Source organism: Amphiura filiformis, chromosome 11 (genome assembly GCF_039555335.1).
Source record: "Amphiura filiformis chromosome 11, Afil_fr2py, whole genome shotgun sequence".
NCBI classification, from domain to species: Eukaryota; Metazoa; Echinodermata; class Ophiuroidea; order Amphilepidida; family Amphiuridae; genus Amphiura; species Amphiura filiformis.
The window spans coordinates 18266967-18283305 of NC_092638.1; the positions used below are offsets into that span (position 1 = coordinate 18266967).

Genomic DNA, 16339 nt, shown 5'->3' on the forward strand with positions numbered 1-16339 from the left:
ATTTATGGTTTGTGGAATGATGTGGGCCATAGTGGTCAGCGACAACCTGTAAAGTGTGCTGAGGCTTGTGGATCAACGTCTAGGCGTTGTGCCTGTGCGTAGCGCACTATAAATCACTGCGCTTTTTATTTATTTATTTTTTTTATTTTTTTTTTTATATCATAACCCTCTCCATGCCGACAAGTTTCAATATTTTTTTTTAATCTAAAAATTTTAGAATTGCAAATTTTCATGACCATACGTAACCAGTCACCACAAATGAGCCCAGAAGTCAGCAAATGTGATTTTGAGCTACAGTGCAAAATATCCAAAAATTTCATATTTTGAGAAAAATTAGATTTTCACAGAAAACATTTCATAGTACTCTTATACAGCTGCTAAGTTATACAGCTATACAAAAGCTAAAAATAATTACAAATTAACATTTAATGGAGCTGATTTCAACAGAAAGAATAATAGAATTTTGAAAGTATTAGTGCAGTTTTCTAAGTGTTGAGCTCTGTTGTAAGGCAAATATTGAAGAAACAACTTCATTTCATGATATCGTAGACATTTGGTTGAAGTGGCATTTTGAAGCTTAAAGTATGATCTTTACAAATCTGTAAAAATCTCAATTAGGGCCGACTTCTGGGCTCATTTGTGGGGGACGGTCACATATTTGGAATCATCATGAAAATGTTCAGTGGCTCTAAAGATAGGTCTTGATATTTTGAGAAAGATCATTAACCATGGTTTCCACATCTGTATTCTACAAGGCTTTCAAAATTTATTGGCTCTGATATTTATAAATACTACACTAGCATGAATTTCCATAGGTGGGGAGTTGGGGTCAAGATCATTCACATAGGTGAAAAATATCAGACCATGAACCTTTAAAAATAAACTAACAGAAGTTTTACCTGCAGCGCATCTGTGACCAAGTTAAATTGCCCTGATGTGACAGCCTCTGCTACTGCTTCCCTCACGACACCATATGCTTGTCCACAGATAACATATCTGTCAGCAATCTCATCATGCTGGAGAAATTTGAGAAGAAATAGGAAAAATCAGATTAAGGCTGCATTCTCACATTGAAATGGTAATGATTAACAATACTACTGAAAATAAACATACAGATTCTGTACTGAGTTTGTTTTAATAATAATCACAAGGGAAATTAGTATAATGCAGAAAATATTAAATTTTAAGTGTTTTATATCAGACACTAGTCCTTCAACAGTGCTATGTTTTTGATGCAAATCTCAATCAAATTTAACTTCTGGTTATCAGGTTATAGACATTATTCACTTGCTGAAAACAATAAGAACAAAAAAATTGAGTACATCATAATCATTATTGGACCATTCCAGTTGAAATCCTTGCATCCTCTATTGAATAGCACATTGGTAATATTAGATTCCTTCACTTTGATTGTGTCACATATAAAACAGTTACATAAGAAGAGTGGGTCTCATTTTGCTGAATAGTAGTTTGTATGAATTCACAAAAATGGTTGCAATAAACATACAGTGGTGGCACCACTTTCTTCCAGGGAGCAAGTGAAAGGGGGGAGGTAAATCCAAAATGTGTATAAGTGCTTCAATTTTGCCCCCCAATTGGAACGGTTAAAATTTCAGGTGGGGAAAAGCGCATCACCCCCCTTGGCGCCATTCCTAGCCATACCTGTGTTTCTAGTTCATGTGGTCTTATCCAGTCTACATCGGCATGTTGCAATAGCGTATCCATGGTACTGCTACCATAGCAACTACAAAGATGTCTGACTAAGAATAGATGGGCTTCATGATGTGCTATGCATGTCTGGTTGGCCTCAGCAAATAAAATCGTAAGCTGTGGAACGACAAGACAAAAATTGGTCAATTTATGTACATTTCATTGTAAATAATTATTTAAACTGAATCAAGCTACATAATTTATAGATGATAAGGGGCTGTGTAATAATTATGAGCCAGGGGGTAAAATTTCAGAATGGCATGCCAAATACTAGTAATGCTTGCCCCTTTTATGACCTGCCAAAAATTGCTTGCCCCCTCTCAGCCTGCCAAAAAATCTTTGATATATACATGTAGATATATATATATATGTGACACGATCTGGTCCAAGGGGGCCAAAGGCGGTCAATTTGAAACTGAGATAAAGGTAAAAATATGGAGTACAAAACAATAAAATACATATATGAAAATACTCATCACAAAACCTCATAACCTTACAACCAACTATATATGCTAGACCTTTGGTGTTTTCAGTATATGATAGCCTAATGTTACTACAAAGTAACAATTATAGTAACTCAATTTTCAAAAATGCCTCCTTTGGCCCCCATGGAGCATATTGTGTCACATATTGCAAGCGCAGCATGCTGGAAATTTGCATAAGCCTTTCCTCACTGTTTTCCCAAGCCCTCTAAAAGGCACCCAGATGAATGTGTGACAAAAATCACTTGTCCTCTTTTAAGGTAAAACAAAGAAAGTTGTTATTTTATTCCAGAGCGTATAATTATTGTCAATGCATGTATTAGCTCGCCAATCATTATTGAGCTTCACGCAGCTGGGACGTACAAATAAGATGCAAGACGAATAGAAATATATACACACAGTTTATACGTCACTGATTCAATGATACACACACATGAGACTTGTCAGCCATCACTCGATCGGTGAACTCTGAATATACCGCAGATTTCCAGATTTATCATAAAAACTTCAATTTTACTGCAATTAAAGCACTTCAGGCAGTCTTTTTATGGCATTTTAGTACACCATTGGGCATTACAATCATGCAAACAGTAAAAATTCAAGAAAAATTGAGTGCGATGCTGCTGAGCAAATCACATATTATACAAAATACCTCATACCCTTACCTGTTCCATATCAAGTCTCTCTTCTTCCTTCCTGTTGCCAACACACTTCAACTGATGTAGATAATTAGCCGTTATGACTAAACCATACCGTATCTTGGCAATAGCAATCAGAAATCTCACAGTCAATCCCTGCAGTGGATCCTTTGTTGCCAGCCATTCCCTACCAGCAGACAGACCACTGATGGCCTGCTCTACCATGCCAATGTCAGGGTTGCTGTGATTGGCAGCTTGACTGTGATAAGAATCCTATCAAATTTGAGAAACAAGAAGACAACAATGTATTGCATATCATACCTTGTATTGTAAGTCGGTGAAGATATAACACATCACCATTCAGTGCATGTGCATTATTGAGTTTAATATTATTTCGCATTTATTATAATTAGTGTCAAGCAGACATATAGACATAGACCCCAGGATTTTAGCTTTCATAATCATAACATTGCTCTAGGAGTGAGGAGCCAATATCCACACTAGTCTGCTGGATACTGAAGCATGGGTACCAGAAACTGGGAAACCAGCCCTTCATTACCTACAATGTAAGCAATCATGCCGTATTTTCTCAGTTGGGCTGTTCCATCTATTGCACTTACCCACTTCTCACGTCTGTCAAAGGGGACACACTCGCGAAATCCATATTGGTTCGTACAGGGCCTTTTAGTTCAAGTCAATTTTCTCAGCACAGAAAACACCAATTTGCCTTGTTTTTGGTAATTATTTAAAGTTGATTTCCCTGATAAGAAATCAAACTTTTGGAATTGTTTCATCAAGAGGTATTTATCTTATGACGTGTTTTGTGATTTCCCCCTTTGATTGCAACTGTAAGTGTCCCCTTTGTGTCCAAAGAGCCGAGATGGAAGAGCCAAATCTCAGCAAAAAGCAACCGATGGAAAGAAGCGATATATCGCAAGTGACGTCATGCCGAGCGACAAAATCTTACCTCCATACAGTGAATGAACAGCGAAGACACATTGACAATGTTATCCGGTTTGTGTGCAGCAAGAACTTGTTGAGATCTTTCCAGGTATATGTCTATGTAGTCTTGAACTCCATCCATACTGTATGAGTTAAGAAACATTATTTTTCAGGAAGACAAATTTCTCTCAAATAAAGTGTTTTATAATACGTACACACATCCACCCCACAGAACAAGGAACTTACTGTCAATTGTCTTGGTCTATACCCATATGAAACATGGGGAGTCAAGATGATGCTGGCTGCGATGGTTATTTTATATACAGGTTGATTAGGGTGTTGCACTTGTCCCTGAATTATGCTAAAATAGGTTATCAGATGTGTCATGGGCAAAACACAATGATCTTATGCAGTGTCTCCTCTAGGCAACAAAAAAAGGAAACCCTGTCCTACGTGCCCGACCGACCCAGATTTTACACAATTGGGTAACAAATTTTTCCTGTACAAATGAATGCTGACCCAGATTTTGAAAATATCAGGAATTTTTTTTTGTACTTCCCCAAATTTCCTACTGTAGAACAGGGTTTTTTTTTGTCGCCCTATGGATTTTTTTGTTGGTCTGATTTGAGCTGTGAGAGAAGTTTTTGCCCAGGGTTCAGCCTTAGGAGTGCACACCAGTAAATACAAGTCTCCTACACCCTGGGAGAAAAAAATCAGTGTTTCAAACGAGGAAACGTGCAATACGACTGAATTAAATCCATTAGAAAAGGCTTAAAACCCAACTATTAGGCCCTGATTCATATTTAATCCTCATTTAGGCCTGGGAAATAGATTGTCTGTGAAAAATGAGCAGGATCTGACTTTTTATTACAATTTGGCTAAACTTTCAAAAACTTTCAAAATGTATGGGCTATAGGGTGATCTAGTCGGCATTTTTCTGGAAAAAAATGCTGGACTCCGTATATAATTTCTACAATAGATGACTTCATCTGACCTTTGACTTGCAGAAAGGGTAAGTTTTGAAGAACTGAGTCACTCTGGAGTCAAGAAAATGACGTTTTCCTGGACCCTGTTTGTACAGAAAGTCAATGGGAGCTATTTACTGGTGTGCACCCTGTACAATAAATTTTGACCTTTTGACCTCGGTCACATTGTTTTCCTTCGAGTTTTAAATTGTTATCGATAAAATCCTTCAAAGCGAAGCTACAAATGACTGTGTAGCATATCAATTAGGTGGTTTCTAGCTTGTTTAGCAAACTACCTGCAGATTTTTGACTATTGAAGGAGTATAAAGGTAAGATTTGTGTACAAAATCAGTGAAATGCATACTCGGATCACTCGATCACTGATAGCATTGGAAGACGATGCATGATCATGCATCGCGAGACTTCCAGATTTGGCACTGCTGTCGTTCTCTATCATACAGAACTGCAAAAGCTTAAGAAAATCATTCCCACCATGGTTCGAGCATGCATTTAGAAGGCTGTGATTGGCTGAATGGAACCTGCATTGGACACAATGTTGGTAAGCTTAAAAATTACACTGACCATTTTTGGTCAGCTTGTTCTAGGCAAGATAATTCTCATCACTGTACCCAGGCTCTACTCCCAGGGCTTATGTTATATAGTTACTAGCCATGTACAGGGGTGTAGCATGAGATATCCTGGGGGGGGGGGGGGGTGGCACAGACCACTATGGGGGAGGGAGCATCACCAGGCCCTAGGGGTACCCAAGCACCTTTTCTGCAATTTTCCTCAGGGATTTTCAAAATTTTAAATCGATTGACAGGGGACATGATGCCCTTTCCCCCCCCCCCCCCACACACCCCTGCAACCCCCCCCCCACCCCACCCCTATGATGCTACACCACTGGCCATGTATTTTCTCCTCATTTGCTTTTGCAATTTGCTTATCTTCATGTTTGCTTGCTCTTATTTAGAGAGATTAAAATGGGAAATCATGAAATTAAAATTTTTGTCATTGCTATCAGCAGTAGATAGCAAAATATTCTAAAAATAGTACCATGTCAATTAGCTGATTTGCATAGTAAAAACCCCTTCAAATTGAAAGAAACCAGTCTAATTAAGTTTATTAATGTCCAAATTTATGATTTATTAAATAAACATAAAAACATAAAAATTCTTTAGAGTGCACACCAGTAAATACAATTATTAGTCTCCTACACCCTGGGAGAAAAAAATCAGTGTTTCAAACGAGGAAACGTGCAATACGACTGAATTAAATCCATTAGAAAAGGCTTAAAACCCAACTATTAGGCCCTGACTCATATTTAATCCTCATTTAGGCCTGGTCTGTGAAAAATGAGCAGGATCTGACTTTTTATTACAATTTGGCTAAACTTTCAAAATGTGTTACATTTCAGAAACACCAAGCTATTTGTAAGGTGGCGTACGCTGTATGGGCTATAGGGTGATCTAGTCGGCATTTTCTGGAAAAAAATGCTGGACTCCGTATATAATTTCTACAATAGATGACTTCATCTGACCTTTGACTTGCAGAAAGGGTAAGTTTTGAAGAACTGAGTCGCTCTGGAGTCAAGAAAATGATGTTTTCCTGGACCCTGTTTGTACAGAAAGTCAATGGGAGCTATTTACTGGTGTGCACCCTTAGGGCACATGATGGGGAAAAAATTCTTTTGTCTTCTCAGGAGGCCTTCTGCCACTTCCTGGAAGCGCCTGGTAAATTGCACACCATATCAACTTAGCGAGAGCGAGAACACTGTTCTTAAGTAATTGATCGATATATAGACCACTTGACATGTGACGTCATTGCCCGGCAGTATGCGGGCGAATTATGGCAATTTCCATTGTTCTTTGCCCTGCAGCGTGCGTACGCATCATAATTTGCTCAGGGCACATGCATTTTAAATTGCCCACCACATTTCATATAGTACAAGCAAGCCATTGAACAGTGTAGCGGTTCGTTCAAGCATATCGATAGACCAGTCCCTCGCCTTTGTTGATAAACAATGATGTCAAGTGGTCTATATCTGTTCCTTTGTTATTTATTTATAAAAATACCAAGGCTTACTTTGATTGCAGAAGTAGCTGTAGCAACATGGATCTTATGACAGGTGTAGAGTCAATGCTATCATCCTTAAATCCAGTAATCCTCTTGGTATGTATCTGCTGAACATCACTCTCATCTTGTGTTTCCTTGGTAACGTACGAGAGAAGTTTTTCAACGACTTTCCTGCTTGGAGGTGCACCATCAGCGAAACACAGCTGTGAGATAACGTCCATGAAGAAAGTGTTGCAGCGTTGCCTGAATGAAGAGAACAGCTGGTAGGATTCTCTGAGAGAAGAAACATAAACAACACACACACATTTTAATCATTGTTTGAGGAGATAGCATAAAATAGTGATCAAAATATATTTCTGTGCATTATTTACCAGAGCTAAATGCATCTGGCTTTGTGCAAACTTATATGCACTGTTGAGGAAAATGAGGGCACTGTCCAGATATTTCAATGCTAATTTTTGGCATGGAAGACATTTTTTGAAAAGAGTTTTATAGAAATCAAAAACTATCATATCACTGTTTTTGCCATCAGTCATCAACATCAACAAAATCATCATCATCATTGTCATCCTCCAGCACATCCTAGTCAACCTTCTCATTATAGCTAAAATAATAGTTTCTCGATCATGAGAGCTCAATAGGCATGCAATGACAATTGCGTCGGCGTACAACGCCTACCACACACGCTCTGCATTTCCTGTGCGTGCACAATCAATCGCGCTATTGTGTCATTCCACTAAACTTGCAATATTACGCAGTGCACGCAGTACATTGTATTCTCATGATCGAGAAACTGTTATTTTAGCTATAGTGCACATCATTGCATCTGGACGCATTTTAAAATTTGCTGATGCGAGTTTCAGCTGTCCGATAAAGTATTTTGCATCCATGTAAAATTAAATCAATTGAAGTAAATTCTGCGATATTTGTAAATGCTATTGTTTAATTTAATTATTTATCACAAGCTGAAAGCATTATGATTTAATGTTTTAATATTGGCAGCACAACTAACAAACTATATGATATTGACAAACCCGGAGGTATTTGTGCAGCTCAGAAAATGATTGAAAATCAAAAGAAATTACATATTTTACAATACATATTTTTGATACATTTTCTTTACTTTGTTTGAAAATTAGAAGCAACAGGAACATTTGAAGGACAACCAAGAATTGGTACCTTGGCAGACCACTACATTTTCCCTTCACTACTTCTGTATGGACTACAGCTACGGATAGCTACTAAATTTTCTTCACATCCTGGGTACAAGATTTTTTTTGCAGGATGCGTAATTTTATATATTTGCCATGCACTGTGCATCTGCTTGGATGCATGGTGCTAAAAACTTAATGGGACTCCCATCACCATTATCATCATCAGATGAATGATGATGATGATCATCATCATCAGATGAATGATGATGATCATCATCATCAATAGAAAAGTTGTTGTAAGCATACCTGCTCTCTGTAGGTGGTGGTAGCTCATAGTCCTCTGGTATTTCAGCTCTGCAATCTGGACATGCATGGCTGGCATTGTTTTGCAACCACGTCTGTATACATCTCATACAGCAAATATGTTTACATGGTAACTGGACTGGATCAATCTGAACGGGCTTCTTGCAAATAGGGCAGCTGGCAATCTCAGTTCTGGTACAAATGTATTGAAAGAAAAACACACAATGAAACAACCTAATAACAAATTTCCACTACAAGTAATTAAGCTTTCATTATTAGGGGGCTATCATTTTCTACAAAAGGGCAGAGCCAAAAACAAATTATTCACGGGAACTGCATAAAACAGTGTTATTAACGGGGTTACAGATTCAGGAAAAGTCAAGGTCATCCATAAAATCTAAAAGAAGCCCAAAATGTTTCTTACTCGAAATAAATATCAGACACTTTCTTGCTGCACAGACTCAGAACATTCTCTACAGCTTCAACGCCTTCTATTGCCTTGATTCCACCAGGCTTATTCCGTAAGGACTGAAATAAAATATAGAACAAAAACAACATGGTAAGATATTGATCAATAATCAATATTAATTATTGAAGATAAGGTTGTTACGTTGACACACATTGTAAAGGTAATAAGTAAGGTTCCAAGTAAACTGTTGTTTATGTGCCATAAAGTCCATATAAGGCCTATAAAATATAACGCTGTGTCGGACAATCAAGTCCTTAACATTTCAAAAGTTCCTAGTTAGCAAAAACTTCTAAGTCGAGGGATACTGAGGTATTCATCGGCACTCAGGCCTCAGTTCTGTTAAGTAAAAATACTAGGAAACTTGTTTCTAATTAGAAAGCATTTGCACGAACTTATCTGTGATATGAAATTGTCTGCTCAGGTTAGAAAACATGTTTGTCAGAATCAAGTCTCCATATCTAAGTACACAACATGATGGCCCCCACCTGGGTTAAAACATACTGAGCATGCACTTCTGCACCACCATTCCCAATCAGTATAACTAAACTTACCATCCATAGCATAAGTGCTTGGGGTGCCAGCTCTATTCCAGTGTTACCAGATGGCAGACACACATGTTCAACAAACAGTTTCAATACACACATGGCATCCCACATTACTCTGAAATATCAGAAGAAATCACACAATATTGTTGATTCTTTTTTAAGCATTTTATTTTTCAAATAAATGCCAAGGACACTGTACTAAAGGGCTACCTGAACACCTGAATGCCTATAAAGTGCTTATTTTGCTGGGCAACTTTAAAGTAGAAATGTGAAATCTGCCTGTTTTAAAAAAAATATAGTTTTGCTCCTACTGGGTTTTCTTTAACATCTGTAGCCTTATTGTTGAGCTTAAATCAGTTACTATTTGTTAGGATAGATGCACATTGCTATCATCTGCTACTAGCTCCTTGCAGCATTCAACATTGATCAAGGGGAGTTGGATTATGTGAAACATGTGAGGCACTACATCAAATTTGTAACTCTTTCCATCACACCTAGAAGATGTAACAAATTGAATCAAGCAAAAAAATTAACATTTGCATAGTGTTACCATTTTTCATTTAAATAAAAAATGAAAGCACTATGCAAATGTTCAGGGTATGATGGAAAGAGCCGCAGGCACCTATCGGGACACCGATAGCACTATAGGACCAAATTAGATGTTGTGCTAAAAGTGTGTTACATTTTCTCATTGCTGTGCATGATTGCAGCAGGCAGCTTCAAACTGACTGACTAAAAATGAACTTATTAAAAAGCAAATGAAGAGCTTATTTCCAAACCGTGTTAAGTCCACAACCACAAGTTTTTCATTTACTTGTGTGATACATTCACAATTTATACTTTGACAAGTTTGACATACCAACAATGAGCTGTACCATCAACAAGCCATTATTTACCACAACGATGCTGGTTAACATAACAATATGCAGACTTTTCCATCTACTGTTTGCTTTGTAATGGTGCATACAACTGAACTTATATATAATATCTATAGCATCACAACCCATAGCAATATCGCACAGGTAAATCAGACACATGTCTTAGCATGGTTTGGAATTAAACTCTTTAAATAGAGACCCACCTTGTACGTTGGACAATATCAGCAGCACCATTTCCAAACTCCTCAGATTCCATTGCCTTCATGGCTGCTTGTATAGTGTTATCAATGACAGGTTTAGTGTATTGAATCCTATGAAGCCAATCTTGTCTGTAGCCTTCATTTTCTCTCCAGGTAGTAGAATCAAGTTGAAGAGACTCAACGGCTATCATGACAGCGGTGATATCCAGAGTCTGTAAGGATGTTAACATAGAAATATTGACATGATATTGGTTTGTTTCTTCAAAAAACACTAGGAACAATGTTAGAAATAAGGTTGGCTCTCAGGCTAAAAGCGTGAGAAAATTGATGAGGGACCATCAATTTTGAGACCTAATGGCCTAAAGCAGTTTGTCATAACTTGCATTTTGTTATATCTTATATACACATGTAACCTACCACAATGAAATGAGTATAAAGCTACAAGTTGGTAGTTTTGAGACATTCGGGCTGACCGAGTTGATGGCTTTGTTTGCCCCACACCTGCTCTTGTCAGAAGTATGTCTGTATATCTTTTGTGAATGGGGGCACAATGGGACATTCACAAAGGAAACAAAGACCACCAACGCAGTAACCAGGTCATTTCAAAACTACCACCTTGCAACTTTGTGCTCATTTTGTGGTGGTAGGTCACATATGGTCTAAAATAAAGGGGTTTATATGATCTAATACAGGGTTACCAACTAGTAAGGATGACCCTAGGACAAGCAGTGGCATTAAAAGTAATACCTTTAGGGTACTTTCAAGCTTGGTATCAATAGCTAGCCCAAAATTACCTCTTTGCCATAAAAATATTGTTACTATGGACAATTAGGCATACATTGCCATTCCAACCACTCATGGCAACCAGTTATTTTGCATTCTAATTCAGTTGGTGCGTCTTGTCAAGAATACATGCAAATCTGATTGGTTTTCACCTATACATTATGACACGATAGTGGATAGTCATATAAGACAGTGAGCGGCGCCAACACATAGCGGCGGCATGCTCAGTAGATCCTCAATGATCGCTCCGGCATCCACTACTCAAAATGTTGGCCAGCCCATCCATTATGACACGATATTGGTTACGCAAAAGACAAAATCCTATCTTTTATTCTCTAAATGCCAATCTGGCCAAAACCTGCCAAATAGACTTACCACATCTGGTTTCATCAACCTCTTGCTGTTGTTTTCATTCACTAAATCTGGGCACACCTCCACCAATCTGGCAAACCTGGCTAGTGTTCCTTGAATGTTGGCATAAGCTAGATGCAGCAACACGAGGGAACTGATGACATTATCTTGCTGCATGTTGAGTTGACGAGCCAGGAGTTGTAAGGAGAGGTCCAATGTACATGATACACACTGAATCAACAAAATGAAACGTAACAAGTAGCAGCAAAATCAAAGCATGTTAAAGAGTCACAAAGAGCATAACATACTTCTTACATTTTAAAATATTATATCTAAAATGATTTTGCTTAAATTGCACGAGCTATTTTTATACTATCTGCGTGAAGATTTCATATATAAGAATCGTAAGATGTAGAGATATTATGTACCAAATTGCAGGACTGAAACTGACCTAAAGTGAAAAAAACCTTAAAATGCGAAAAAGAAGTTGGAAAGCAGCGTGAAATTGGGGTAAAGTAGCTCAATTTGGGCTGAAATAAAAGAAAACACGTAAATTGGAGCAAAAACAAAAATTAAATCTGCAAAAAAGCTGAAAAGTTTCAGATCTCTTGAAGTAGACCTGTTGGTATATATGTTAGTACTGCAAGTTTTGAGTACTCATCTCAGGGAGTGTCTGAGGGGATGTGCCTCCTCATAAGTTGGAATTTTTCAAAAAGAACAATTGGCATCGCTTTATTTGGGAGACCTTAGCATTTGCTCCCTTTCCCCATTCTGGCTTTAGGCCTGTGTATAATGTTGCTACCAATCAGACCAAAAACAAAAGAAACGGACATAAATAATGATCATTACCTCGAGTTCACTATCGCAATATGTACTGCTTTTGTACATCATTCTTATGAAGTCTATCATGTAATTGCGCATGAAATTCTGGCTAGCTTGTTGTGGTACAAAACGTTGTAGCAGTGAAAACCAAGGTGACTTGGTGACTAGTCTATAGAAGATCACTTCAATGGGTTCCTCTGAGTTACCTGGGAGGGAGAGGAAATGGGTTAAAAGCAATAAACAGGTGCAATGTGTGAAAGGTGTAAAAAGGTGTACTAATCTCCAAAGCGACCATGATGTACCGTATTATCAACTATTTCATTGACATTCCTGACAGCCAATTGATACCTTCAAGCACCAGCACCAGAGGCAACTCTCAGAAGTTCCGTGTTCCATTCACCCGCACAGCTTTACTGCAAGGCTATCTTTTTTTTTCCCAGACACTATCCGTCTGTGGAATTCATTGTCCCAGGAAGCTGTTGAGTTACCAACCCTAGACATCTTCAAGTCCAGTGTGTGTGTCGTCTCCTTCACCTAACCAGTCCACTTTCCAATCATCTTTTTAGCTGCACATTCACCTTGTATTTTTTGAATCAACACCGGTCTTTGTCTGCACTTACTTGAATGCACCACAACTAATGTGCGAGTAGACCATGATGATGATGATGATGACCATGATGATGATGATGATGATGATGACCATGATGATGATAAAGATGACAATGACGATGATGATGATGATAATGATGATAATGATGAATGTGTTGCCATAACAAAACAATATAAATTTTTCACTTGTGGGCAGTAAATAACTACTTTGACGTTTATGGTATTTCAGGAGCTAAACCCACTCTCCCACAGTTCCTCTCTTTTGTAAACCAAAGCGTTATTTAGAAATATTGGATTCAATAAAAGTTGACATACCTCTCAATTCCAAGGCCTGTTCATGCAAAACTTGCAGATGCTCTTTCAATAGGTACGAAAATGCCAAGCGTGCCGTCACTGACTTCTTGCTGGTTCCCACTTTCCTCACTAACGCCTTCTCTCTCAATGCTAGATTGGTAGGTGATATAAAATCCTCATAGTGTACAGGAACCACTGTTGTACTACTGAATATGGCAAGCCATAGTTTGTGTTGCCAGTGCTCAGGTTGGTGTTCTAGTAGTAAGCTTAGATTGGCATTGCAGTCACAATAGGCAACAAGTTCTGCCAGGAGTGGGCTGATGGTAGCAATCAAATGCTGCCATATAGTCTGCCTGTGTGTGCAAGAAAAACAAGTATTTTAAAGTAGTATTTTCGTGATCATCTTTTTATCACATTTTTCAGTAGATATCCACGAAAAAAGCTTATTTCCAAATTTTCAGTTGATTCCGATTCTGCATTTGTGAGTTACGCATGATTATGTGCATTACACTGCTAAATAGGCCATAGTGCAAAATAATACAAACTTGACAATATTTTTAATAAATGAATAAATCTGCATCACACAGTAATTCATGTCTGTGAATTGACAAGAATCACTGCATGAAATGCACTTATTAAAGATCCACTGCTATTGGTTCATTGGCTCATGAATATTAATACGGTTTATGAATTATAAATATGCATAACTAAATCCTTGAACATGGCAGGATATGCATACACACAAAGGGGATTCACTTGCTCAAAGTGATCATTTTACTGTTAATGCCATCAGTTTCTTTTGATATAATACCTGAATGTACCAGTCCTGTGTTTATCAGCCACAGTAAGTGCTTCCCTACTAAGCCAGGATGCACTGCCCCCTCCAGATCTGGACTGTCTCTCCTTCAACAACTCATACAGACGTTGCTTGGTGATGGTCAGGAAACTTATCATCCCTACAATAAAAGTAACTTATTAAGTTAATAGTTATAAGATATCTTTTCTACAGTTTTAAGTTTCATTTATACTCGATCGCAAAGCAATTGGGATGCACAGCTTTTGGAAAGTGATGGGCAATCGCTGAATTTTGCCATGCATCACTTGTCCCTTTTGCATTTATACTTATCACGGCGATAGTGATTACAGACGACAATTAAAATGTCATAAATGCCATAAAATACATTTTAGAACAACCATTGCTGTCAATAATTATTGTTTTGAATTAATTCATCACTGAAAGTTAATAATTGCAAAAGGTTAATAAATTAGCAAAATAATAGTAGATCCAGTTGATAGAAAATGATTGGTTGAAATTTTTATATGAGAGCATACAGACCACCACCAGAGTTCAAACCCACAACCTCTTGCACCATATTCAAACGCCTTGCCGATTGAGCTAATTTGAATGCAATAATTAACTATAATAACCAAACTACATTTATTGTCAAGCCATGTTGAAACTATAGACTGGCTAGTTGAGAATGGATAAGTTGGATTTGACTATTCCAGTTGAAATCCATACATCCCTATGGAAGACATGAACTTAATCTCCCACACAGGGAGTGTGAATTTCAAATGGGGTTATCCAAATAAGTGACTTCTTTTGAATTCTCCACTCCCTATGTGATTAAGGTCATGTTTTCCATAGAGGATATATGTATTTCACTTGTAATAGCCCAGGCAGTACCTTGTTCTCTACGGCATTCCAACGTCAGAAGCTTCATTAATGTTGTGATGCGTCCTGTTGTTCTTTCTGAGTCCAGTCCACTATCACTTATTCTTGCTGAGGCTGTATGTAGGCTGTCCTGAATGAGGCAGTTTACATCAATGGTGCTTGGGTTAGGTGGATCTCTCTCTGAGTGTCTACCAGGGTGGCTAGTGGGTAAATCACAGGTAGGACTATGGGGTACAGAATCTTGCTGTGTCTGGTTTTCAACATCGGTGTCTACTTCTTGGAGCGCTCTTGTTTCCTCTTCATAAGCTGCATCTTCTTCTGGATGTGACGTATCAGTGGTATCCTCCTCCTCCTCATCATCTTCATCATCATCGTCTTCATCATCACCACCACCATCATCATCCGGTTCCTCCTCTGTCACATCAACCAAGCTTTCTTTCACATTGACATCTTCATCGGTTTCCATCCATGTCTGTATATCAGGGTCTTGTTCAAACAGATTGAGGATGTCAACACCTGTCAGAGAGGACACCTCTGGACGGTTAAGCTGAGCAGGGTGAATGTCATCGATGTGTACTGAACGCCAAACACCTGATCCTGTTCATACACAAAAAGAGTACATAAACTTTCACATGGGGCAAAAAAGTAAATTGTTATGTCCTAGAATCTTTCCTTTTTCAAATTAAATTTGATCCTTGCCTTGACAAAATTTAACCTGTATTTTCTCAAAAACATTGATCAGTGACTAAACTAGATACAAACACAACTTTTGAAAATATATAAATGTGCTGAAACTGACATTTTCTAAACCAATAACACAATACACACATTAATGAAAAAAATCAATTTGATCTTTGACCCAAGGTCAGTTTGGGTCAAATCAAGAGCAACCAATGAGAATTGTTGAGATTCCAGATTGATTTCTGTCAGTCAGAATGTTGTCATCACAGACTATTCACAAACACCCAAAGTCCATAAGCTTTGTATGCTGTAAATTCTCGCATATTCACGAGGGATGATCATTTGATCGTGGGTGTCTATTAAATCACGTCAGCGTTGCGTGCCTCCGAATTACGTGATTGAGCATTGTGTGACTTCGCGTTTATGCGAAAGACCTTATTTTAAGTTTCATATGTCGACCGCACTTCATGGAACGATTGGCCCTCATTAACGGGGACTTTAACAGGAACTTGGTTGTCATAACTTGGCTATTCCATGGATATTCCTCAACCTCCCTCTGACACTGGTGTGAAAGATTGTTGTTTGCGGTAAATTTGAAATTGAACAGAATTGACACAGCAGCCTCATCTTTTCATTATAAATTTTGTTCAAGACAATGTTAATCCTTTGTGTCAAACCAAAAAGAATGAACAGAAGTGTCTTTCAATGCATGGCACCCTAGATCCGGTGAGTATAGATGGACCAAAAACCAGGAAGTCAAAC

General features: G+C 38.1%; 1 protein-coding gene across 1 annotated transcript in view; it reads right to left on the bottom strand.

Annotated features, from left to right (window-relative positions):
• LOC140163523 (E3 ubiquitin-protein ligase rnf213-alpha-like) overlaps positions 1-16339 on the bottom strand; it is a 115278-nt gene that overhangs the window by 38629 nt on the left and 60310 nt on the right. The window contains exons 41-54 of the mRNA XM_072186837.1: positions 14909-15493; positions 14033-14177; positions 13243-13574; positions 12346-12524; positions 11521-11727; positions 10366-10574; positions 9291-9399; positions 8695-8798; positions 8274-8462; positions 6823-7086; positions 3798-3915; positions 2858-3103; positions 1663-1827; positions 900-1016 (exon numbers count right to left, since the gene is read on the bottom strand). Coding sequence (XP_072042938.1) covers positions 900-1016; positions 1663-1827; positions 2858-3103; positions 3798-3915; positions 6823-7086; positions 8274-8462; positions 8695-8798; positions 9291-9399; positions 10366-10574; positions 11521-11727; positions 12346-12524; positions 13243-13574; positions 14033-14177; positions 14909-15493 — 2969 coding nt within the window. The remainder of the gene's footprint in view (positions 1-899; positions 1017-1662; positions 1828-2857; positions 3104-3797; positions 3916-6822; positions 7087-8273; positions 8463-8694; positions 8799-9290; positions 9400-10365; positions 10575-11520; positions 11728-12345; positions 12525-13242; positions 13575-14032; positions 14178-14908; positions 15494-16339) is intronic.